Raw genomic sequence first — 27,068 nt, 5'->3', positions numbered from 1 at the left:
AAATGACAAAAAAATGAAAAGAAATGTTAACACTTTTCCTTTTTAAAATGTGTAATCTTTCTCAAGAAGTATCCTTGATAAGTATCAGGATTAACTCAATCTAAGAGATAATAAACTATGCATCTTGGTATAAAAAATAGTGTGTATTTAAAATTTTATCTTCATAAATAAAAAGAGGAAAGTCCAATATGCATGAAAAATAACAGATTGTCATTATATATCTTTCGGATACTCATTATATATAATTGCTAATAAAAACAAAGAAATTGTATTTTAAAATTTACATTTAATCGAACATAACACTTTACAATATTTTCATATTTATTAAATCACCACAGTGAACTAAATATAGTACTATATAATTCAGAAACAATCTATTTGATGCCAAAACAATCCATTTTCAGTCAGCTTAGTCAGGAAAATCATTGACTTGGTTATTTAGCCTCATGTAGGCCAATGGTTTGATAGAATTTTTCTCTTTTGAGCTAATTTGTGGTTCAGTTAGTTCAAAAACAAAAGCAAAAAACTTGAAATGGCGAGCCAGAAGGAGCCAGTTTGGAAGATGTTGACAAGTGCCAGCAAATGATCTCAAAGCTAAACCACAAGGCAAACCCTTGACCGAGAAAAGACTCATAGTTGGCTAATATATTTTAAGTGGCATGTGGGTGGAGAAAACAGAACTCAAAGGAAAGCAATCAAGGAAGGAACCAAGACTAGGAGGGTCTGCAGGAAGCCACCTGGAGCAAATAAAATGACCAGAACTGTCACCTGACTGAATTTTGAATTCTAATCCTTATCAGGAAGGACAAACTGCAGAGACCAGGAAAGTGAGTTAGGTGGAATTGATACCAGAGCCATACATTCAAAAATGTGCTCAATGGCTACTATGGGCTGGACCCTGGGGAATGTGCCATGAGGCACGCAAAACAATGGTCGAGCATTGCTGAGCTTTTCTATGTGCCAGACACTGTGTTTTAAGTGCTTACACATATTAATTCATGTAATCCTCCCAATAAGTCCATATGTGGGAGGTGCTATAATTAATACCACTTTACTAGTTAACTACCTTACTCAAGGTCACATGGCTAGTAAGAAACAAAAGCGAGATTTCAACTAGCTCTTGAGCAGGGTTCTTGATCTTGACTGCACAGTGGACTCACCAGGGAAATTTTCCAAAAATGCTGAGGACTAGATTCTACCCGCAGAGATTCTGATTTCATTGGTCAGGGGTATGGGCTGGGTACTGTGATGTTTTTAAACCTCCCAGGTGATTCTAATGTACAGCTAAGTTTGAGAGCCATTGATTGGCAACTTGTATTCTCATGATGCTGAATTGCAGCTCAGAAGTCTACGCCTTGATGTCAAGGGGTTTAGAGTCTAATATTTGTGTAAACAACTATTATAGGAAGTAGTAAATAATAAATGCTCTGACAGTTCTAAGTCATGTGTAGGGCAAGCAATGGTGTGCTAGGGCCAATGAAATTATGCCTCCTTTCTCTCCCCAAAATATTCCAGCCTGAATGATAAATAATATGGTTACCCTGGTGATGGCTGATGGAAGTTCAGGATTACCTCTAGATGACAGTATCAGGGATTTCTCAGAAATTCTCAAATTCTCCTTGGATTTAATTTGGGAACTTAGAAATGAGACATGGAAGGACATAGAAGGAATAGTATGAATATCATGAATAAATATGGAGCAGATAGAAAATGTTTTTCAAGGGGAGGTAGCAAGGCAGGGAAGCAGAGCTATTTGCTTTGGGGGCAAGTCAAGCTTCAATCTTCTTTGTTTGTTTGGAGAGCTGTTCTGAGCATTATGCAACAGAATGGTTTAGCATTTTGACTCCTTCTCAATAATGCCAGTAGTGCTGCTGTGATACTGCAAGAACCTAACCACCTCCACCTGAGGCAGTTTCACCCCTGGGTGAGACCCACTGGGGTTCTTCAGCATTGTACCCCGCACCTGGCAGAGTGCGTGGCATATATAGGCACTCAATACATATTTGGTTATTGGTTGAAAGAAAGAAAGATAGAAGAGAAGGAAGAAGAGAGGGGGAAGAGGAAAGAAAAGTAAATTAGTTTTAGTTAGTTGATTAGTGTGGTGATTAATTACTTCAAGGCGTATTTAGAGTAACACCTTACTTGGCTCCAGCATCAATGAGCAATTAAAAATAAAGCTACATTTCCCAACAGGTTACACAAATAGGAAAATGTTTAAAAATTAAGTCAAAGAATGCATTATTCAAAGTATTGAAAGTCCTAACTTATCATGTCCTTCTGAATACAAGTGTAATATATACATAATCAGCAAATTTGCACCGTACTTACTAAATCCCTGTGGATAAAGCAGTTTCTCTCCAGATACTCCATCCCTTCACAGATATCTTGACATGCACTCAGTAGCATCTCCTTCCTAAGTTTTCCTTTCCTCTCTCTGAGATAGTTAAGCAGGCAGCCATTTTCCATAAACTCCGTCACAATATAAAGGGGCTTCTGCTGTATACACACTCCATAAAGCTGAACGAGCCTTGAATGAGATAACTTCCTGTTGAAGAAAAACACAGACCCGAACCGTTTTTGCATTCTGAAGTGTTTGAAATCAACTGGTGATATTTACCAGCTCCATATAACGTTCATCATCAAGCTATGATTAAAATTAACCCAACCACGGAGAAAGTAGAACAGTTTCCTTTCTACTTTATGCGCTGAGAAAGTGGGGTTGAGAGTTTACGCGGTACTTCCTAAGTCAATGTACGTACAGAATAGTACATGCCCCATGTTCTGCTTTTCTCTTTTCCATTTTGTAAGCCTTTTGCTTCCTCAGTACTGCTGCTCCTTGCCCAGTTCCTGTTCCTTCAGTTTCAACCTCCCCAACTGCAGCTGCTTAGACAAAAAATTCTGGACAGACAGGAGGGAGGAAAGAGTGATTGATGCGCATTAAAAAGAATATTAAATTCTAAAGAATAAAGGCATTTAAAGGAAATTTTTAGATTAAGTTGAAGACTGAAAAACATTTACCAACGTGAAACCCTTCTCTGTATTTAGTAATCACACACACAGACACACACACACAAACAAGTCCTCAAATACTGCCTGTTAAAGTACACACACTAAAATAATTTTTTTTAAATTTATTTTTGGCTGTGTTGGGTCTTCGTTGCTGCGCGTGGGCTTTCTCTAGTTGTGGCAAGCAGGGGCTACTCTTCGTTGTGGTGCGTGGGCTTCTCATTGCAGTGGCTTCTCTTGTTGCAGAGCACGGGCTCTAGGTGCCCTGGCTTCAGTAGTTGTGGCTTGCAGGCTTCAGTAGTTGTGGCTCGCGGGCTCTAGAGTGCAGGCTCAGTAGTTGTGGCGCATGGGCTTACATGCTCCGCAGCATGTGGGATCTTCCCGGCCAGGGCTCGAACCCGTGTCCCCTGCATTGGCAGGCGGATTCTTAACCACTGCGCCACCAGGGAAGCCCCCTAAAATAATCTTTTTAGTCATTTATACTTCAAAAGTTTATTGTTTCTTCTCGACTATAGTATTCAGTTTTTAGGGAAATTAGAATTACTTATATATTTTTACTATTATAAATGTAATTAGTTCACATATTTTTCTATATGCACTGCTACTAATAAGCTACATCCAGAGACACAAATCCATAGTTGATCAACTAAAATAAAGGATCCTTTAAAAGCAATGCAGTGTTATAATAATTTAAAGAAAATGTCATGCTCCTAAACAAAAGAGCGGAATTCAAGTTGTTTTATCTCCTATTGATGCATGACCAGGAGCAACTTATTTAAAATTTCTAAGCCTCAGTTTTTTCACATGTAAAATAAGGATAATAAAACCCGTCCTTCTTTCTTCTAGTGAATATTAAATGAGATAATGTATGTGAACGTATTATAAAAAGTATAAACCATGGTAAAAATATAAAGAAAAAAATTTTAATTTTAGTAGAAATTTATGGGCTGAATAAAAGACTGGTTTTCTTTCATTTTCCTAAATAATCTTTTAGCAGGTACTCTGGAAACACCATGAGTACAGGCCCCCAATTTAGGCTATATTCCAAAATATAGTAATTAAGAACACAGTAGAGATTTGAAGTTACTCTGCTAGTGCACTGGAAAACGTACACGGAATGACAACAATTTTGGTTAACAATTATGGCCCCTACTATAAGATCTGGCAAATAGTAGTTGCCCAATAAATATCTGTTGATTATTATGTTAGCTAAGACTATGGACTTGGTACCCATACAGTTCACAGTTTTTATTACAGTTAGACACTACCAATGTTTTGTTGAGGAACTGTGGTCAAATTACATAAGTTTTCAAAATTCCCTTTTTATCATGTATAAAATTGGGGTCTTTTTAAAAAATTTATTTATTTTTTTATACAGCAGGTTCTTATTAGTCATCCATTTTATACACATCAGTGTACATGTGTCAATCCCAATCTCCCAATTCATCACACACACACACACACACACACACACACACACACACACCCACACACACACACCCCCGGATGCTTTCCCCCCTTGGTGTCCATACATTTGTTCTCTACGTCTGTGTCTCAACTTCTGCCCTGCAAACCAGATCATCTGTACCATTTTTCTAGGTTCCAAATATATGCGTTAATATACAATATTTGTTTTTCTCTTCCTCACTTACTTCACTCTCTATGACAGTCTCTAGATTCATCCACGTCTCTACAAATGACTCAATTTCATTCCTTTTTATGGCTGAGTAATATTCCATTGTATATATGTACCACAACTTCTTTACCCATTCGTCTGTCGAAGGGCATTTAGGTTGCTTCCATGACCTGGCTATTGTAAATAGTGCTGCAATGAACATTGAGGTGCATGTGTCTTTTTGAATTACAGTTTTCTCAGGGTATATGCCCAGTAGTGGGATTGCTGGGTCATATGGTAATTCTCTTTTTAGTTTTTAAGGAACCTCCATACTGTTCTCCGTAGTGCCTGTATCAATTTACATTCCCACCAACAGTGCAAGAGGGTTCCCTTTTCTCCACACCCTCTCCAGCATTTGTTGTTTGTAGATTTTCTGATGATGCCCATTCTAACTGGTGTGAGGTGATACCTAACTGTAGTTTTGATTTGCATTTCTCTAATAATTAGTGATGTTCAGCAGCTTATCATGTGCTTCTTGGCCATCTGTATGTCTTCTTTGGAGAAATGTCTATTTAGGTCTTCTGCCCATTTTTGGATTGGGTTGTTTGTTTTTTTAATATTGAGCTGCATGAGCTGTTTATATATTTTGGAGATTAATCCTTTGTCTGTTGATTCATTTGCAATTATTTTCTCCCATTCTAAGGGTTGTCTTTTCGTCTTGTTTGTAGTTTCTTTGCTGTGCAAAAGCTTTTAAGTTTCATTAGGTCCCATTTGTTTATTTTTGTTTTTATTTCCATTACTTTAGGAGGTGGATCAAAAAATATCTTGCTGTGATTTATGTCAAAGAGTGTTCTTCCTATGTTTTCCTCTAAGAGTTTTATAGTGTCCGGTCTTACATTTAGGTCTCTATCAATTTTTAGTTTATTTTTGTGTATGGTGTTAGGGAGTGTTCTAATTTCATTCTTTTACATGTAGCTGTCCAGTTTTCCCAGCACCACTTATTGAAAGGACTGTCTTTTCTCCATTGTATATCCTTGCCTCCTTTGTCATAGATTAGTTGACCATAGGTGCGTGCGTTTATCTCTGGGCTTTCTATCTTGTTCCATTGATCTATATTTCTGTTTTTGTGCCAGTACCATATTGTCTTGATTACTGTAGCTTTGTAGTATAGTCTGAAGTCAGGGAGCCTGATTCCTCCAGCTCCGTTTTTTTCCCTCAAGACTGCTTTGGCTATTTGGGGTCTTTTGTGTCTCCATACAAATTTTAAGATTTTTTGTTCTAGTTCTGTAAAAAATGCCATTGGTAATTTGATAGGGATTGCATTGAATATGTAGATTGCTTTGGGTAGTATAGTTATTTTCACAATGCTGATTCTTCCAATCCAAGAACATGGTATATCTCTCCATCTGTTGGTATCACCTTTAATTTCTTTCATCAGTGTCTTATAGTTTTCTGCATACAGGTCTTTTGTCTCCCTAGGTAGGTTTATTCCTAGGTATTTTCTTCTTTTTGTTGCAGTGGTAAATGGGAGTGTTTCCTTAATTTCTCTTTCAGATTTTTCATCATTAGTGTATAGGAATGCAAGAGATTTCTGTGCATTAATTTTGTACAGTGACAGTTTTACTTCTTCTTTTCCAATTTGTATTCCTTTTATTTCTTTTTCTTCTCTGATTGCTGTGGCTAGGACTTCCAAAACTATGTTGAATAATAGTGGCGAGAATGGGCAGCCTTGTCTTGTTCCTGATCTTAGAGGAAATGCTTTCAGCTTTTCACCACTGAGAATGATGTTTGCTGTGGGTTTGTCAGATATGGCCTTTATTATGTTGAGGTAGGTTCCCTCTATGCCCACTTTCTGGAGAGTTTTTATCATAAATGGGTGTTGAATTTTGTCAAAAGCTTTTTCTGCATCTATTGAGATGATCATATGGTTTTTATTCTTCAATTTGTTAATATGGTGTATCACATGGATTGATTTGCATATATTGAAGAATCCTTGCATCACTGTGATAAATCCCACTTGATCATGGTGTATGATCCTTTTAATGTGCTGTTGGATTCTTCTTGCTAGTATTTTGTTGAGGATTTTCACATCTATATTCATCAGTGATACTGGCCTGTAATTTTCTTTTTTTTTAGTATCTTTGTCTGGTTTTGGTATCAGGGTGATGGTGGCCTCATACAATGAGTTTTGGAGTATTCCTTCCTGTGCAATTTTTTGGAAGAGTTTGAGAAGGATGGGTGTTAGCTCTTCTCTAAATATTTGATAGAATTCACCTGTGAAGCCATCTGGTCCTGGACTTTTGTTTGTTGGAAGATTTTCAATCACAGTTTCAATTTCATTACTTGTGATTGGTCTGTTCATATTTTCTATTTCTTCCTGGTTCAGTCTTGGAAGGTTATACCTTTCTAAGAATTTGTCCATTTCTTCCAGTTTGTCCATTTTATTGGCATAGAGTTGCTTGTAGTAGTCTCTTAGGATGCTTTATATTTCTGCAGTGTCTGTTGTAACGTCTCCTTTTTCATTTCTAATTTTATTGATTTGAGTCCTCTCCCTCTTTTTCTTGATGAGTCTGGTTAATGGTTTATCAATTTTGTTTATCTTCTCAAAGAAGCAGCATTTAGTTTTATTGATCTTTGCTATTGTTTTCTTTGTTTCTATCTATTTCTGCTCTGATCTTTATGATTTCTTTCCTTCTGCTAACTTTGGGTTTTATTTGTTCTTCTTTCTCTAGTTCCTTTAGGTGTAAGGTTAGATCGTTTATTTGAGATTTTTCTTGTTTCTTGAGGTAGGCTTGTATTGCTATAAACTTCCCTCTTAGAACTGCTTGTGCTGCATCCCATATGTTTTGGATTGTCGTGTTTTCGTTGTTATTTGTCTCTAGGTATTTCTTTTTTCCTCTTTGATTTCTTCAGTGATCTCTTGGTTATTTAGTAAAGAATTGTTTAGCCTCCATGTGTTTGTGTTTTTTACGTTTTTTTCCCTGTAATTGATTTCTAATCTCATAGCATTGTGGTCAGAAGAGATGCTTGATATGATTTCAATTTTCTTAAATTTACTGAGGCTTGACGTGTGACCCAAGATGTGATCTATCCTGGAGAATGTTCCATGTGCACTTGAGAAGAAAGTGTAATCTGCTGTTTTTGGATGGAATGTCTTATAAATATCAATTAAATCTATCTGGTCTATTGTGTCATTTAAAGCTTGTGTTTCCTTATTAATTTTCTGTTTGGATGATCTGTCTATTGGTGAAAGTGAGGTGTTAAAGTCCCCCACTATTACTGTGTTACTGTTGATTTCCTCTTTTATAGCTGTTAGCAGTTGCTGTATGTATTGAGGTGCTCCTATGTTGGGTGCATATATATTTTTAATTGTTATATCTTCTTCTTGGATTGATCCCTTGATCATTATGTAGTGTCCTTCCTTGTCTCTTGTAACATTCTTTATATTAAAGTCTATTTTATCTGGTATGAGGATTGCTACTCCAGCTTTCTTTTGATTTCCATTTGCATGGAATATCTTTTTCCATCCCCTCACTTTCAGTCTGTACGTGTCCCTAGGTCTGAAGTGGGTCTCTTGTAGACAGCATATAGATGGGTGTTGTTTTTGTACCCATTCAGCGAGCCTGTGTCTTTTGGTTGGAGCATTTAATCCATTGACGTTTAAGGTAATTATCGATATGTATGTTCCTATGACCATTTTCTTAATTGTTTTGGGTTTGTTTTTGTAGGTCCTTTTCTTCTCTTGTGTTTCCCACTTAGAGAAGTTCCTTTAGCATTTGTTGTAGAGCTGGTTTGATGGTGCTGAATTCTCTTAGCTTTTGCTTGTCTGTAAAGCTCTTGATTTCTCTGTCGAATCTGAATGAGATCCTTGCCGGGTAGGGTAATCTTGGTTGTAGGTTCTTCCCTTTCATCACTTTAAATATATCATGTCACTCCCTTCTGGCTTGTAGAGTTTCTGCTGAGAAATCAGCTGTTAACCTTATGGGAGTTCCCTTGTATGTTGTCATTTTTCCCTTGTTGCTTTCAATAATTTTTCTTGCTTTAATTTTTGCCAATTTGATTACTATGTGTCTCGGCATGTTTCTCCTTGGGTTTATCCTGCCTGGGACTCTCTGCACTTCCTGGACTTGGGTGGCTATTTCCTTTCCCATGTTAGTGAAGTTTTCGACTATAATCTCTTCAAATATTTTCTCTGGTCCTTTCTCTCTCTCTTCTCCTTCTGGGACCCCTATAATGCAAATGTTGTTGCATTTAATGTTGTCCCAGAGGTCTCTTAGGTTGTCTTCATTTCTTTTCATTCTTTTTTCTTTATTCTGTTCTGTGGCAGTGAATTTCACAATCGTGTCTTATAGGTCACTTATCCGTTCTTCTGCCTCCGTTATTCTGCTATTGATTCCTTCTAGTGTATTTTTCATTTCAGTTATTGTATTGTTCATCTCTGTTTGTTGGTTCTTTAATTCTTCTAGGTGTTTGTTCTTTAATTCTTCTAGGTATTTGTTAAACATTTCTTGCATCTTCTCAATCTTTGCCTCCATTCTTTTTCCGACGTCCTGGATCATCTTCACTATCATTATTCTGAATTCTTTTTCTAGAAGGTTTCCTATCTCCACTTCATTTAGTTGTTTTTCTGGGGTTTTATCTTGTTCCTTCATCTGGTACATAGCCCTCTGCCTTTTTATCTTGTCTATCTTTCTGTGAATGTGGTTTTTGTTCCACAGGCTGTAGGATTGTAGTTCTTTTTGCTTCTGCTGTCTGCCCTCTGGTGGATGAGGCTATCTAAGAGGCTTGTGCAAGTTTCCTGATGGGAGGGACTGGTGGTGGGTAGAGCTGGGTGTTGCTCTGGTGGGCAGAGCTCAGTAAACCTTTAATCTGCTTGTCTGCTCATAGGTGGGGCTGGGTTTCCTCCCTGTTGGTTGTTTGGCCTGAGGCGACCCAACACTGGAGTCTTCCCGGCTCTTTTGTGGGGCTAATGGCGGACTCTGGGAAGGCTCACGCCAAGGAGTACTTCCTAGAATTTCTTCTGCCAGTGTCCTTGTCCTCACGGTGAGCCACAGCCACCCCCCCGCCTCTGCAGGAGACCGTCCAACACTAGCAGGTAGGTGTGGTTCAGTCTCCTATGGGGTCACTGCTCCTTCCCCTGGGTCCCAGTGCACACAGTACTTTGTGTGTGTCCTCCAAGAGTGGAGTCTCTGTTTCCCCCAGTCCTGTCAAAGTCCTGCAATCAAATCCCTTCAAAATCTGATTCTCTAGGAATTCCTCCTCCCATTGCCGGACCCCCAGGTTGGAAGCCTGATGTGGAGCTCAGACCCTTCTCTCCAGTGGGTGGACTTCTGTGGTATAAGTGTTCTCCAGTTTGTGAGTCACCCACCAGCAGTTATGGGATTTGATTTTATTGTGATTGCGCCCTCCTACTGTCTTATTGTGGTTTCTCCTTTGTCTTTGGATGTGGGGTATCTTTTTGGTGAGTTCCAGTGTCTTCCTGTCGACGATTATTCAGCAGTCAGCAGTGATTCCGGGGCTCTCGCAAGAGGGAGTGAGCACACGTCCTTCTACTCCGCCATCTTGAACCAATCTCTAAAATTGGGGTCTTAATAGGACCTACCTCATAGAAATATGGTGAGGATTCATTAACTCATTCAATAGTCCATAAATATTTGTTGAACACCAACTACATGCTAGCCATTATTTTAAGCACTCACCGGTTGTAGAAGAGAGATAAATAAGGTCCCATTATCATGGAGCTTACGTTCTACTGGGGGAGAAACAAAACAAATACATGTGAAGGTTGGGAGTAGTGACAAGTGCTTTGATGGAACTAATACAAGGTGATACAACAGAAAGTATTTGGGGGTGGCACTGCCAATTAAACAGGGTAGACAGGGGAGCTCTCCTGGTAGAGGTGACATTGAAGCTGTATGCTTACAAAAAGGAAGGTAATATGCCAAGCTGTATATTCTTGGCAGATAGAGCCCAATGTATGCCAGCTATTTAACTTTTTAAAAATGAATGTATTTGCAAAAGGATATTAGAATGGAACTTTTCCTGCCTCACTATCAAAAAATCAGGAAAAAAAATCAACTGTGTTCAAACCCAAGAACACATTATGTCCATCTGAAATGACTTAAAAATAAGCCTGTAGCCTAATTCCTGCCTCCATAAACTGACAGGAACTATTTCTCTTCTCCACACTCCATGCATCTTCCATTGCCCTCAAAATATCTTCCTCAGAGATTCTGGGCCCAGGCTTGAGCCTTTCTAGACTCCTCACATCGTGATAGATATTAGACATCTCATTTTAGCAGGTTCTTTTGGGGAGCAGTCATTTCTCAGACACTCAAGTAACCAGACAGCAACAACCCAAACATTCAAATAAAAAGAACTGTAGTTTATCAAAAGGGATCTGAACAATGTGTAATGATATTTAAAGTAAAAGTGATACCTTTTCCCCAAAAGTTTAAATTGCCTTTATGAGATGCATATATTTATTTTTTATTTATTTATTTTAATTTTTGGCCACAGCATGCAGCATGTGGGATCTTAGTTCCCCGACCAGGGATCAAACCCGTGCCCCCTGCATTGGGAGTGTGGAATCTTAACCACTGGACAGCCAGGGAAGTTCCTAGATGCATATATTTAAACATCTCAGAAGGGGGATTTAAATTCTATTTCTTTCTTTTTGATAGGGATTCTAGTATGACTTCAACTTTCCCTGAATCATATGTCTCCCCTTCATTCTTTTCTTATTGTACCTATTTAATCCAACACACAGGAATATAATTTTTGTCTGTCCTTTAGGTGTAGGAAAACCATGGTCTGATGCAGGTAGTATCAGGGAGCAAAGGCCAGTAGGGTAACCAAGGGGCACAAAAACATCTTTGAGAAACTGATACCACTGGAAAGTTGTGTTTATCATTAACTTCTCTCAGAATTCATTTTATTCGAAGTGGATGGAAAGAGTATTTTGATAGTACTTGGAGTATGGGTTGAGAGCCCCAAGAGACACATTGCTCTGCCTTCAAATAATGGATCAAGTTAATCACCACTGGTTTTGGGGGGTTTGCTTTTGTTTTTGTCAACTGGGGTCTGCAAATTTGGAACAGAACTAAATTGCTTTGGATAATAAAACAGAATTTAGGTAATGCCACCTGCGGTCTTCCTTCTTTACCACATTGCTCTTCCTCTAAGTAAATGTTCAACAAGTACTTAAAGAATATTGGTTTGAATTGTGCTAAATTATTGGCCTATCCTGGTCCAGCCCAGGTAACTGACATAAACCATAGCCACAGGTTCAACTGAGGCAAAAGGCTGAATCTGGGAAATCCGAGAAGCTAAGAGCAGCGTCCAATGATCTGCAAAGAGCCACTTCTGTTAGACCTCATGATTCTTGAATTCTCTGAAAGCAAATAGTATATCCTTATATTACTATTTAGACAAAATCAACATTTTTGCTTCTGGGAAAAGGAAAAAAATGTAGTCATTAAGCACCTATTATTGAGCTGAAAAGAACACACCTACTTGTCACTTTCATAGATTATCTCATTCAATTCACATGCTGATCCAGTGAGTGAGGTATTGTTATCCCCATTTTACAGGTGAGAAAATTGAGGCTTAGAAAAGTGAAATAACTCACCCAAGTGACACAGAGGTCAAATAATTTGCCCAGGTCCCACAACTAGCTTGGGCAGAGTTGTGACACAAATCCAGATGTGACTGACTCCAAAATCTGTGTTCTTTCCATGACACCAGGGTGTTGTACGATACTTATCTGGGTATTGTATGTACTTACATCATCACTTTAGCCTCTTCAATGAAATCCTCTTCAGACATGGAGCCTTCATTGATGGCCTTGATAGCTACCTGGACATGTGCTCGCCATTGGCCTAAATAGACCACCCCAAACTGGCCGCTTCCAATCTCCTTTACAAAAACCAACTCAGATGGATCTATCTCCCACTTTTCTAGAAAAGTAAAACATCCACGTTACAAATAAGGAAAAACATGTTAAATTTTTAGAGCTAGAAAAGATTTAGGAATTTTCTCGACCTATTCTCTTCTTTTTCAGAGAGGTTTAAAAAATTTATAAATGAGTGGAAAGGACCTGTAACCATTTTTAATACTCTTATTGTGGCTTAAAAGTATAATTCCAGAATTCAAGTATAAATATACAAACCTCACTTACTTGGAGAGGAATTATGGATATCAAAACATGCTTTCTCTTTCCAGAGAGACCCAGGATGAAACAGTTCTGTGCCTTTCTAAACTAAACCTGCCGAAACCAGACCTGGAACCTAAATATGTATGCCCCCAGTCTGTTTTTATCCTGGTGAGTAAACTTGTGAGATTAGATAAAATTTGGGGTCCCCCAACTCAGTTTCTTTTATTGTTCCTTTGCCCACTCCCACCCCTAAAGGGCTTTCCTGCCCTTTCTCCTTTGCGAAAAGTCTAATCAATTCATCTGATAAATATTTTCAATATTAAGATTCTAACCCATATCTAAGTGTATGTTTGAAATGATGCTTGCATTACTGAATATTTCTCACTCTACAGAAGTAAATCAAGAAAAAAAAGAACTGTTTTTAAAATAACCCTTTGGAAAACTCTGAGAATTAAATCTTAACTTTTTAGTAACCACTTTTATATAGCAACACCACCATCTGCTGGAACTTTAAAATAATGCATTTAAAAGAATTGTAATGGCCAGTGACCCCTTGTACCAGGCTTTGCAAGGTACTCCCCTTCCCAATAGTAGGTGTGTTTTTAAAATAACATGGGAGAATATATTCATGACCTTGGGACTGGCATAGATTTATTCAACAGAATATAACTATAAAGGAGAATACTGATAGATTATACATCATAAAAATCCTATTTATCAAATACACCCCATTAAGAAAATGAAAAGGTAAGCCACAGACGGGGAGAAAATATTTCTTAAAACATATAACCAACAAAGAATTCCTATTCAAAATAAGAATAAATCGATTAGGAAAAGGAAGATAATCCTATTCTTTAAGGGTTAAAAAAAAAAAAAACTTGAATAGTGTATTCTCTCACAAAAGAGAATATCCAAATGGTCACTGAACCTATGAGAAGTTGATCAACATAATTAGTCATCAGGGAAATGCCTGATGAGATAGGCATTTGATACCACTACACATGCACCAGATTGGCTAAAATGAAAACAAAAACCAAACCAAACCAAACAAAAACCATAAGAATACCAAATATTGGCAAGGGCAAAGATGTGGAACAGCTGAAACGTCCATACACTCTTGATTAAAGTATAATCTGGTATAAACTCTTTAGAAAACTGACTAAATCTGAGTATGTTCATACTCTACGACCCAGCAATTCTACTTTTAAGTATCTATCCATCATTGTCGGGGCATATGTGTGTATTAAACGTTATCAAAAGGCATACAAGAATGTTCATAATAATATTATTTAGAAGAGCCCAAAATTGGTTACAACCCAAAAGGCTATCTGAAGAAGGATGGGCAAATCCATTGCGGTATAGTCATGCAACGTAGCAGTTCACCGCAATGCAGGTGGACCAACCACACCCAACATCGTGGGTGAATTCACATGTGGAAGGATGGAAGAAAGAAGCCAGACATGGATGCCCGGTGTCCAATTTCATTTATATAAAGTAGTCAAAACCAGACTTATGAACTGTGCACTCTTCTGGATAGTGAAAAATTGAAAAGTTTTTTAATTAAAAAGGACCATGTTTAACTTAGATAAATGGCTAATGATAGAATTTTTTAAACATATAGTATTTATGGGGCAGAGGAATAATCTAGGCACCCATAACACCCTGAAATCACCTTTCCATCCCAATTCACAGAGACCCTGAGTCCTGCTTATCTGTTAACAATAATTGTGTTATCTTTTTTTTTTTTTCAGTATATTCTGAGTCCCCCTAATGAGATAAATTTAAGGAAATAAAGTATCACCAAATTAGAAAGCAGGATTCTTTGGCTCTTATTTATTCTCACAGATTTGCAACTATCACATTCACTAGAAAATAGTTCAAATCAAACTTGGTCCAAGTTCTATTCGAAAAAGGTGACAAGGACACTTTTAGCAACTCATTTTAGCAGGTTCTCTTGGGGAGAAGTCATTTCCCAGCCACCCACGTAACCAGAGAGCAACAACCCAAACGTTCAAATAAAAAGAACTGGAATTTATCAAAAGGGTTCCAAATAATGTATAATGAAATTTGAAGTAAAAGTGAAACATTTTCCCCCAAAGTTTAAATGCTCTTAGGAGCTGTTTTATATTTAAACGTCTCAGAAGGGAGATTTAAACTTTTAGAAGAAATGTATCTAGACAGACTCTACCTCAAAAGAGCTGAGAATTTAAAGAACATAAAGGGAACTTGGGGTACGTTCTTCACTGGATTTGATTTTTACTTGAGCACATGTGCATACTTTACCATAGCTAAAACCAGCTGTGGCCGGCAAACAACTGCCCATCAGCCCAACTGGGTGGCGGAGACGGGACATGAGCCCTGGGGAGAAAAAAAGTCAGCATTTCAATCCTAGTTACTAGTACAAAAGAAAAAGCGAAATATACTAGAATATAGTGCTATTCCTTAAATAGATCAGACAAAAAAGCATTCTACAGTTAGTCTGTTTGCTTATTTTTCCCATTAGAAAAACACTTTTCACAAAATAATATATGCTCATTGAACAGAAACTAAAGAATCCAAGAAAATACAAAGATGAAATAAAGGTCCCTTACAAAATCTTAGTATCCAGAGATACACTGTTATCACTTTGGTGAACATCTTCGCAAAAATTTCCTTATGCGTGTTTGAAACATCTGACATGTTTCACAGAAATGTAAATGTTTTGCTCCAAGATTTTTACACTCAAAATGTAACTGACATATGTCAATGACTATAAATAGACCTTAAAATTATTTCCAAGATTTCACTATTGTAAAATATGCTATATATTTTTGAACATATATTTGTATGCACCTCTCAAATTATTGCCTCAGGCATAAATTCCTTAAAATGTGACTTCCTGATCAAAGAGTGCCTAGAAAGTTTGTACTAATTCATTCAACCACCAACAGTGTTTAAGTGTACCCATTTCCCCATCCTCCTCTTGAGAGTAGTTTATTATTATTTTTTAATAGCATGGTAGAGTAATGAGACTTCTTTTGATTGGGTCCACATGTAGTATTCTATATAGTCAATTTCAGTTTTTGTTCAACAAACATTTATTATTTATTTCTTCAACTAACATTTCTTGAAAGACTGCTTTGTGCCAAGAATTATCTAGATGGTGGGAGACAGCAGTGAGTAAGACAGCGATGGTCCCTACTCTCATGAAGCTTACATGCCAGTGGGAAGAGAGAAAATAAACAAGTACATGCACACACAAGAAAAAGCAGATGATGAGTGAAGTAGAGTAGATGAAGTAGAGCTTCTTTAGAATGAGTGCCCACAGAAGGCCTTTCTGACAAGACGACAGCTATGCTGACATTGGTTGATGAGTAGCCATCTTACAAGGATCAGGAGGAACAGCATTCCAGGCAGATGGAACAGCATGTGCAAAGGCTGGAAGACAGGAACAAACTTGGCCAACTTAAGAACAGAAAGAAGCATTATTAAGTGTCCATTGTGTGCAAGACACTTCTCTAAGTAGATCCCAAAGATTCCAGAGGACCAAAGATGAGGAAAATGAGGACTTTGCACACAGGGGCTCCATCTCAGTGAGGGAAGACAGGCAGAGAAAGGCAATTCCAATGTAAAAGGAGTAAGTTCTGTGATGAAGATACGCAAGGTGCTCTGGGACACAGAGGAAGAGAACCTCGCACATTGTTGGATTCAAAGAAGTCTTCTGTCAGGAGATGATACCTGAGATGGATCTGACAAAAGGAGTCCACATTGTAGGCAGAGGTGGCAGCATGAGATGATATTGATACTTAGAGGTACGATGCAGGAAGAGCTACTTGAGCAAAGAGTGAGAGGTAGAAGGGGCAAGAAATTACACATGAGAGGTAGGTTATATTCTGGTTGTGGTCAAGGCCTTGTATGCTGTGCAAAGGAGCATTACATCTTCCTGCAGGTGGGAGGGAGCCATTGAAAGATCCTAAATAAGGGAGTGGTGTAGTCAGATTTACATTTTGGTACATCATTCTGGCATCAGTATAGAGGATGGATGAGGGGAAGTCAACAAGACCAGTGAAGAGGCCACTGTAATTATCTAAGTGAACAACAATTAGGGCAGTACTAGTAGACAGGGAGAGGCATGGACCTACATGAGACATATATAGGATATGAAATTAATGCGCTTGATAATTAATCAGAAGTGCAAGGAGAATGGAAGTATCTATTCTGACTTCCATGTTTCCAGCCCCTGTAATTGGCAAGATGATGATACGATTATCTGATGATGATACACCAGGAAGAGTAAATTTGGAAGGAAAGGAGTAGTATAAGATGAAGAGCTCCATTTCTTCATTGAAGTCCAGGGCGTCTGGGATTGCAGGTATCTGTGTCTACCAGGCAGAAGAATCATGCAATTGAAGTATAGTTGATGTACAATATTATGTAAGTTACAGGTATACAATGTAGTGTTTCACAATTTTTAAAGGTTGTACTCCATTCATAGTTATTATAAAATATTGGCTATATTCTCTGTGTTGTACAATATATCCTTGTAACTTATTTTATACATAATAGTTTGTACCCCTTAGACTTCAATTTTCTTAATGAAGTAGATGGTTAGGCAATTTACTGATGGGCAGTGGATAATACTAGAAAGGGGGTCTTGAGGAGAATGGTAAAAGTTTGAACAGAAAACAGGAAAGGATGCTTACCAGTGACTCTGAAGACCTAGTTGGGGTTAGAGCCCTCATGAAGTTGGGACTCTATAACACATGATCAAAATAAAGAACATAATAGGAATTTCCTTAAGACCCTAACACCTTCCTCTAACCTCAAAGTTTTTGTTTGCCAAATATTTTTATTCTGTGAATTACTACCAGTGGTTTAGTGATGGTTTGTCTCTCTGATAGAAAAAAAAAAAGTCTGTCACTCTCTTTGCATTGTCCTTACTTCTGGTAAAGAGATGGACTGTCATGAGCTAAATTGATCAGAAGTCAAAAAGTAGATGGGATAGTCATGGGTTTCAATTTACAGCTTCATCTAAACTGGATCCTCCAGTGATCTAAGTTGCCTCTTTCTGGAGGAGATGACAGTCATTAAACACAGACTCTGGAGCCAGTAGGTTCTATGGCTCCAATGGTTTCAAAGATTTCTGTGAATTCAAATCTCAGTGCAAATACTTATTAACGGTGTGACCTTGAGCACAACTCATGCCTCAGTTTCCTCTTCTGTAAGATAGAGACATCAACAGCATCTACCTCACTGGATTTCTCTGAAGATGCAATAAATAAATATACATCAAATAGGGTCTGGTCCAAAGTAAGTCTTCAGTAAATATCAACTATTTCTGAGTCCCATGCCTTTCCTCTTATCATCCTTCTTTCTCTTTGTCTTATCTCTTTTCTACTTTCTTTTCTCCCTAATAAACAGCCACCATAGTTAGAAGTTCTCAACCCCTGTTTTTCTTTTTTTTATTGTTTGATCTAGCTTTAATTTTAAAAGTTATCTGCGTGGTATTTTTTACATTATAAGAATAATTTATATACACTGTAATTTTTTAAAACCCTAGGGCAATCTACAAAGCAGAAAATAAGTCTCCCTTACCCCCAGTCTCATTCCCCAGAGGTAAACATTAACAGTTTGTAGTCTGTTATAATCTTATTAGTTTAAAAATTATTACCTAAACTTTAACAGGATCTTTCTATGTATGCAAGTATGTGTGAATGTGTATATTTACTTTTCAAAAGTAAGACTATAAATATACTGTTTTGCACCTTTTTTCTTTACTAAGCAACTTATCACTAACATCTTTTCAGGTCAGCACATCCTGATCCGCCTTGGTATTTTTTTTTAACGACACCACCACCACCACGTTTCTTAAATTTTTTCTTTGAAGGAAGGGGAAAGAAGAGTGTGAAGAAGAAAACTCCTGATTCTAAGGGTTTCTATAGAAACCTAGCCACAAATATGTCCTCACTGGCCCCACTCAGACATGTTGTCACTTCCTCTCTAACCAAACGCCCAGTGACCATCAGGAATATCCAGGTGGACTCACTCCATAAGTGAATAAAAAACTCCCTTGGATTTATTCCTGATATTTAGAACCAGTGTAATGGAAAAGTGGCCGCTTTCCAAAAGGGATTTGTTTGGTCATCACAACTTTTCATGAGAAAAATCTAAAAAAAGTACTGCATGTCAAGAAGTCAAAAGAATATGAAAGTTACAGTGGGTTCCAATTTCTATAACGCTGAGGTAAGGAGATTTCCCCCATGGGCTCAGAGTAGTCCAGTACAGGTTGGATGAGGGCTGAAGACCGGAGCTGTGATTGTAATTGTGGTGGAACTTTCTGGAATTCTATATCTTTCCATAGATGATAGGTTTGCAAAAATAGCCATTATTGCAAATTACAGCTGGGAAAGGGGGTTAAATATGCCTCTGGTATATTCAAGTCAAATTGTAACTGTGTAAGGCTGTGTCCTGTGTAAAACATTTTCTGTTTTCCATACAAGAAAGAACAGAGAATAAGATATTTAAGGGTAATTTTCTATCACAACTTTCTAAAGTTAAGAGCAAATTTATAGGGGCAAAGAGAAAGAAGCATGAGTCTTTAGGACATTTGAAATTTTATTACATTTAGCTCTATGTAAATTTCAAGAACAAATGCATAATGACTAAATGGCCTTTTGCTTCTTTGTCATCTATCATTTTTCTAACCTGGCAGAAATGTAAAAAAATCAACCTACCTCTTGCCCCCTGACTAGAAAAACAAAAACGCATCAATGAGGAGGAGAATTGCACAGAAGACAGGTTGTATTTCAACTCTTAAACATTTCTACAGGGATATTTGCTCCTGTTAAGTGTCTGACCAAAGATGCACTGCCTCTCTGGGGCCTGGCTCCCCAACTCTCCCAGCCTGAAGTTTCTGACTTACCAGCTGCATTGTGCTGGTGATACCAGATCAACTCGGGGATTGATTGAAAGAGGCGTCTTTCAGCCACGTACCACTGTCCTGAGTCATTCCTTTTAATCTGATAATGTTTGATGGTAGCCTCCATACTTCTACAATCAGTAAAATGTGAGTTCATAAACAAGCAAAAGACCACTTTGGAACCAAGTCAATCATTAAGCAACAGGACTCCACCTCTAAAACTCGTATCCTAGTAACACTACACACTGAAGAGCAGATAGGATTAAATTAAACAGGTGTCTCCCCATCCCAGGAAAATTCCTCAGCTATGGTACTGGGGTCTTAGATTCAAACATAACTTCAGCGAAAGTTGTCTAGGTGACAAGTCTAGTGTCCAAAAACGTACAGCTCGTAATGGACACTTATGAGCATTTATTGAATCAAGTATCAGTTCAATGAATGAACGAATGCACTGTGAGAGATGTGAGACAAAGAAGGGAGGAAAACCAGTATCGGGTGTATTGATGAGCAGGTCTGCTATGGGCAGCTGGGGCTTAATCCCTCTAGGAAGCGATGAAAGACTGTGGAACACACCTCAGAGTCTTCCCACTAAAGTGCAAAGGAGCTGAAGGGCTGATCCTCCACTCCGCATGGATGGAGGGTCACTCCTAGGAAGCTAACTCTCAGGTACTTCCAATCCACCCCTGGGGACCACAAGAACCCACCACCAGAGAACATCCTCGGGCAGAAAGAAACAGGAAGCTTTCTGAGTACAAGAGAGCTCTCTGCAGGGTAACACTGGGGTAAACCAAGGTGAGGAGAGAATGGCACCAGCAGTGTCTGCTACAACTAATCAAATCTCCTCACTTGATGCTTGAGAAAAGGGGACGAGAGAGTTTAAGTAACTTATCCAATGTCATACGCAGAGCTTGTTAGGGGATAAAATTTGAACCAATTAGTTGTCCCAACTTCCAGGCCGGCAATTTTCTATGTTAGGCTCTCACATTCTCTATGTGATGGTGTCTCCATAACAATGACTGCCCCAGGGATTGCTATTTCCAGAGAGACCAAAAACACAACTGCTTACCTCCCAGCTCTTATAAACACAGAAATGGTGTAGGATCCCAAATGTCTTGAATCTCTGACAACAAATGCACCTTCTTTAGACTGCAAAACAATTCATTCATTGTACAAGTTTATTCCTTATTAGGAAGAAAGACAAACATCTCAATAATGAAAACCAAAGCTATACTGACTTACTGTAAAAGGATGATACTGTTTTTACAAGTACACACAATCTTATCTCTTAAACCTTTTATAGACTTAAATGTCATACCTATAAAATAAAATATAATGGGGACAAGAATTTGCAATGCGTGAGTATTTTAAAACTTTGCTCCTGATTTTTCTAAGAATTCTGCATTTGACAACCTTGTGCCCCACCATTTAGTTATTTTTGTTCTACTGATCAAGATAATAGATAAAAATAGCTGATGAATAAGAAGAACTCCGAGACAGACTGACAGGATTGTTCTTTAGAGGAAAAGAAACAACATGGTAAGTGCGGGTGAAGGAGGCAGGGAGGAATACATCTGGGAAGATGAGGAATGGGAAGAGAGACCAGAGTTCATGATATGGATGGAAAGAGAATAGACTTGGAAGAGTCTGGAGAGAAGAGCAAGGACAGCCATTCTGCTTGCTCTAGGGATACAGGAGAGGCAGAAAGAGAAATGGCAGAAGGGAAGAATATTATAATAAGTTTGACGGTACATTATCAATTGGATCCCCACTGACATTCTTTGGGAAACTCCACTAAAGCTGAAAATTGCTTTCAAATAAGCTTAAAGTTTGGACTGTTTGGCTTAGTTTGATACCGTAAAAAAAGTTCTCCCCTTATTAAGTGTGCTTACACTCATGAAGAGGAAAATATCTCAGAATCTTGGCAAACCCGTGAAAGTTTACACTTATCAAGTGCTGGTGGGTTGCTTGAGAACTGCACAATCCAAACAGCATGATATGACTCCTCAAGATGAACATAATACATCTTCTCCTTCTCCTTCCAGATTCTTACCAAGAAACAAGCCTCATTCTCTGGTCAAATTTTTTAACCAATAGAAAAGAATAGAGAGCCCAGAAATAAACCCACACTTATATGGTCAAATAATCTGTGACAAAAAAGACAAGAATATACAATGGGAAAAAGACAGCCTTTTCAATAAATTGCAATGGGAAAACTGGACAGCTACATGCAAAAGAATCAAACTAGGCTACTTTCTCACACCACATACCAGAATAAACTCGAAATGGATTAAAGACTTAAATGTAAGACCTGAAACCATAAAAGTCCTAGAAGAAAACACAGGCAGTATGCTCTTTGACATCGGTCTTAACAACATTTTTTTGGATTTGTCTCATCAGGCAAGGGAAACAAAAGCAAAAATAAACAAATAGGACTACATTAAACTAAAAAGCTTCTGCACAGTGAAGGAAACTATCAACAAAATGAAAAGGCAGCCTGCTGAATGGGAGTAGATGTTTACAAAAGATATATCTGAAGAGGGGTTAGTGTCTAAAATACACAAAGAACTCATACAACTCAACGTCAAAAAACAGACAATTCTATTTGAAAATGGGCAGAGGACCTGAATAGACATTTTTCCAATGAAGATATACAACAGACCCATGAAAAGATGCTCAACATCACTAATCATCAGGAAAATGCAAATCAAAACCACAATGAGATATCACCTCACACCTGTCAGAATGGCTGTCATCAAAAAGACAACAAATAACAAGTGTTGGCAAGGATGTGGAGAAAAGAGAACACTTGTGTACTGTTGGTGGAATTATAAATTGGTGCAGCCACTATGGAAAATAGTATGAAGATTCCTCAAAAAATTTAAAATAGAACTACCATATGATTCAGCAATTCTACTTCTGGATATTTACCCAAAGAAAACGAAAGCACTAGTTTGAAAAGATATATGCACACCAATGTTCATAGCAGCACTATTTGCAATAGCCAAGGTATGGAAGCAACCTAAGTGTCCATCAACAGATGAATGGATAAAGAAGATGTGGTATATATATATATATATATATATATATATATATATATATATACAATGGAATATTACTTAGCCATTAAAAAAAAGAATGAAATCTTGTGATTTGTGACATGGGTGGACCTAGAGGGTGTTATGCTAAGTGAAATAAGCCAGACAGAGGAGGACAAATACCATATGATCTCACCTATATGTGGAATCTAAAAAACAAAGCAAACAAGCCAACAAAAGAAAAACAGACTCATAGATACAGAGAACAAATGGGTGGTTGCCAGATGGAAGGGGGTTTGGAGGGGGCATGAAATAGGTGAAGAGGACTGCATTACAAAGCTCCAGTCATAAAATAAATAAGCCACAGGGATGTAATATACAACATAAGAAATACGGTCAATAATACTGTAATAACTTTGTAAAGGGACAGATGGTGACTTAACAGTGATCATTTCATAATGTATGCAAATATCAAATCACTATGCAGTACACCTGAAACTAATACAATATTGTATGTCAACCATATTTCAATTAAGAAAGGAAATACAAATAAAAATGAAAAAATCTAGAAATTAATAAGGAGACACTACATATCAGGACCTCTGTTATATAGGTCAGGCAATACTCAGAAATAAATTCACAGTCTCATTATTTATATCAATAATTGAAAGGACTACAAAATAAACAGATCCAACTCAAGAAGTTATGTTAAGAATTATAAAATAAACCCAAGTAAAGTAGAAGAAAAGATCTAGAGACTGTCATACAGAGTGAAGTAAGTCAGAAAGAGAAAAACAAATATCGTATATTAACGCATGTATGTGGAACCTAGAAAAATGGTACAGGTGAACTGGTTTGCAGGGCAGAAGTTGAGATACAGATGTAGAGAACAAACGTATGGACACCAAGGGGGGAAAACCGCAGTGGGGTGGGAATGGTGGTGTGCTGAATTGGGCGATTGGGATTGACATGTATACACTGATGTGTATAAAATTGATGACTGATAAGAACCTGCAGTACAAAAAAACAAACAACAAAAAACAACAGCTAATACTAAACTTTCTTTGGGTTATTTGTATGGAAATATGTTAATATAAATGTTTCAGACATTACATGAAATTTCTAAAAATCTTGTATGTTCTGGTATAACGTTATAAGTCATAATTCTAGTTATTACTTTAAAATGTATATCTCAGAAATAACTAAATTTCCTTGTCAATTGCATTATTATGAAAAAAAGAATAAAGACAAAAGCAGAAAATAATAAATTATAAAAACAAAAATATAATACAGCAAGTAATTAAATTCAAAGTCTGGTTGTCTAGGGAAAAATGATAAAATAGATAAACTACTACTTAACCTAATCAATAAATAATGGGGGGAATCTATTAAAAAATGTCACAAGGATCCAGAAAAAAATTAAAGAATCTTCTTGACTCTATTAAATACATTTGAAAACTTGAATAAAATGGGTAATTAGCTAGCAAAACATAAAATTTATCAAAATTGATTCCAGAAAAGCTAGAAATCTTACTGGACCAATTGAATTGAAACGCGGATAAGGTTTTAAAAGAGCTACAACATTAAAAAGCATCATAGTTACACATTGTGATGTTACTAAATCTTAAAGAAATGATAGATCAATTAAATAATTCCAGAGCATATGAAAGAAGAAAAACTTCTAAATTAAACAAAGTGGTTTAACATCCATACCAACAACACAGCAAAGATTGTGTACAAAAGGGAAAACAACTAACCAGTCTTCACTTATATCAATGCAAAAATCCTAACTAAATGTTAACAAACTGAATCCAGTAGCACAATAAAAGAATAATACACCATGACCAAGAGGGATTACATACAAGAATGCACAAGTAATTTAATATTAGGGATTTTAGTAATATGATTCATCGTTTAATAGATCCGAGGAGAAAAATCTCATGAACAACTCCATAGATGTTGAAGAAGCATTTGACAGTTTCAACTTATATTATCAGGATTTTCTTATTTTTTATAAAATGGGAATATATGTGTACTTCTTTAACACAATAGCCCTTATTTACTTTAGTCCCAAGTCCAACATCATGTTTTATGTAGAAATCATTCTAACTAAAACCAGGAAAAAAGAAATACTCATTGTCAGCCCTGGTATTTAATTCTGTTCTGAGATACTAGCCAGTGCAATTAAATGAGGCAGAAATTAGCAACACTGATTTAAAATTGTAAAAGAGGGTTGAAATAATCACTGTTTGTTGCTGATAAGATTACATACCTGAAACCCAAGAGAATTACCTGAAAAAATACTACAAAAATTTTTTGAATTCATCTAAGTCATCAGTTACAAACTAATTCATAGAAATCAAGAGCTTTCAAAAGTAAAAATAACAAGATAAGCCCATTTATAATGGCAACAAAAAGATAAAATACCTTAAAATAAACTTAAAAATCCATGTGCAAGGGCTAAATGAAGAAAACCTTAAAATGCTCCTGAAAAATACAAAAGTATTTGCTTTTTCTTATTAGGTCTTAAATCCATCTAAGATCTATTTTTGCTTGATGTAGGGATCTAATTTTAATTTTTTCTATATGAATAATTAATATATGGGTCCTGAAACAAATGGTCCCTAAACCCCACTGATCTGTAATGCATGAACAATTTTCTCTAAATTAATCTGTAAATTTAATGCAACCAACAGGAAAGTTTTTTAAATGAGGCAAAGTAATTCTGAAGTTCATATGGACAAAATATGTATCTCCAGAATGTTTCTAAAAAAGAAGAAAGGAGGCTAGCCACACCAGAGGAAGCTTCAGTGTTTAAAACATTATAATGGCAGAACATGAATAGACAGGCTGATCAATGAAACCATGTAGTAAGTCCAGACATAGTTTTTTGTGTTTATGATGAAAGTGGCATCTCAAATCAATGCAGACAAGAAGGACACTTGGTAAAGAAAAAAAGTAACTTGGATCCAAACCCCATGATAACAGGGAAAATTACAAATGGATCAAACATGTATATATAAAAAATAAAGCCACTAAAGTAGTCAAGAAACATGGGAATTTTTTTTTTATAACCTTGGAGTGGACAAGGCAATTCTAACCTGACACAAACCCTGAAGTCTTACAAAAATGTGTCTTAAAAATTCAAATACTATTCATGGCAAAAAAAAAAAAAAAAGACAAAGCAAAAACTGGAGAAAGTATTGCCACATATCACAAAGAGTTAATTTCCTCAATATAGCTACCTAGGTCCTACAGATTGTGAGGGAAGCATCAAAAAAACCCACAGAAAATTTTGCAAAGGATATGGACAGCTACAGAAAAGGGAATACAAATGTATAGACTTTAATATAGAAAAAACTGCTTAAGATTCCTAGAATAAGAGAAAAGCAAATTAAATCCACACTAAGATGAGATGTCAGAGAGCAAAGTTCCAAATGTTTCATTAAAACGCTTGCTGAAGAGGTTGTGGGAAAATAAGCACTCTCTTACATGTCTAAATGTAAGACAGATATATAAATTGATACAACTCTTATAGAGGGCATTGTGATATCTAACAAAATTGGATATGTGCATTCTCTTTGACCCAGAATTTCCACCTTTGGTGATTTATCCTACAAATATTCTCACATAAATGGAAAGAAGACAAATGTGTTGGTTACCTACGGCAGGACTGTTTTAATAGTAAAGAAGTATATACTACTTAAATTTCTATGATGAAGGATCAGTTAAATAAATTGTGACAGGGACTTCCCTGGTGGCGCAGTGGTTAAGAATCCACCTGCCAATGAAGGGGACACGGGTTCGAGCCCCGGTCTGGGAAGATCCCACATGCCGTGGAGTAACTAAGCCCGAGTGCCACGACTGCTGAAGCCCGCACACCTAGAGCCCGTGCTCCGCAACAAGAGAAGCCACTGCAATGAGAAGCCCGCGCACCGCAACGAAGACCCAACGCAGCCAAAAATAAATAAATTAATTAATTAATTAAAAAAAAATAAATTGTGACACATTCATGCTAAGAAATACTGTGCAGGTGTAAAATGAATGAGGACACTTTACGTACTGATGTGGAAAGATTCCTAAAATATACTGTTAAGTGAAAAAAAGTAATGTACAGAAAAGTATAATAATTATGTTACCGTTTGCGTAAAAATAACACAAGAAAATATTGATATATTGTACTTGCTTGTATATGTAGTAAATATCTGTGAAAGGACACAAAACAAACTAATAATAGTAGTTTGTCTATGGGGAGGGAAATTGATGGGTTGGAGGCCAGGATGAAAGAAAATTCAAAGTCCTTCCTTTTGATTTTTGAAGTATAAAAATTTATTGACTATTGAAATATGAAATTAATAA

At 37.0% G+C, this 27,068-nt stretch overlaps 1 protein-coding gene across 1 annotated transcript in view; it reads right to left on the bottom strand.

Annotated features, from left to right (window-relative positions):
* The window catches only part of TXK (TXK tyrosine kinase), a 67,279-nt gene that overhangs the window by 10,184 nt on the left and 30,027 nt on the right, over positions 1 to 27,068 (bottom strand). The window contains exons 7-11 of the mRNA XM_082462486.1: positions 20,741 to 20,820; positions 19,678 to 19,805; positions 15,060 to 15,134; positions 12,408 to 12,579; positions 2,329 to 2,545 (exon numbers count right to left, since the gene is read on the bottom strand). Coding sequence (XP_082318612.1) covers positions 2,329 to 2,545; positions 12,408 to 12,579; positions 15,060 to 15,134; positions 19,678 to 19,805; positions 20,741 to 20,820 — 672 coding nt within the window. The remainder of the gene's footprint in view (positions 1 to 2,328; positions 2,546 to 12,407; positions 12,580 to 15,059; positions 15,135 to 19,677; positions 19,806 to 20,740; positions 20,821 to 27,068) is intronic.

This window comes from Balaenoptera physalus, assembly GCF_965194825.1.
Source record: "Balaenoptera physalus genome assembly, chromosome: 5".
NCBI lineage: Eukaryota > Metazoa > Chordata > Mammalia > Artiodactyla > Balaenopteridae > Balaenoptera > Balaenoptera physalus.
The sequence above is the reverse complement of the archived record's forward strand: the minus strand, read 5'-3'. Positions and strand labels throughout refer to the sequence as shown.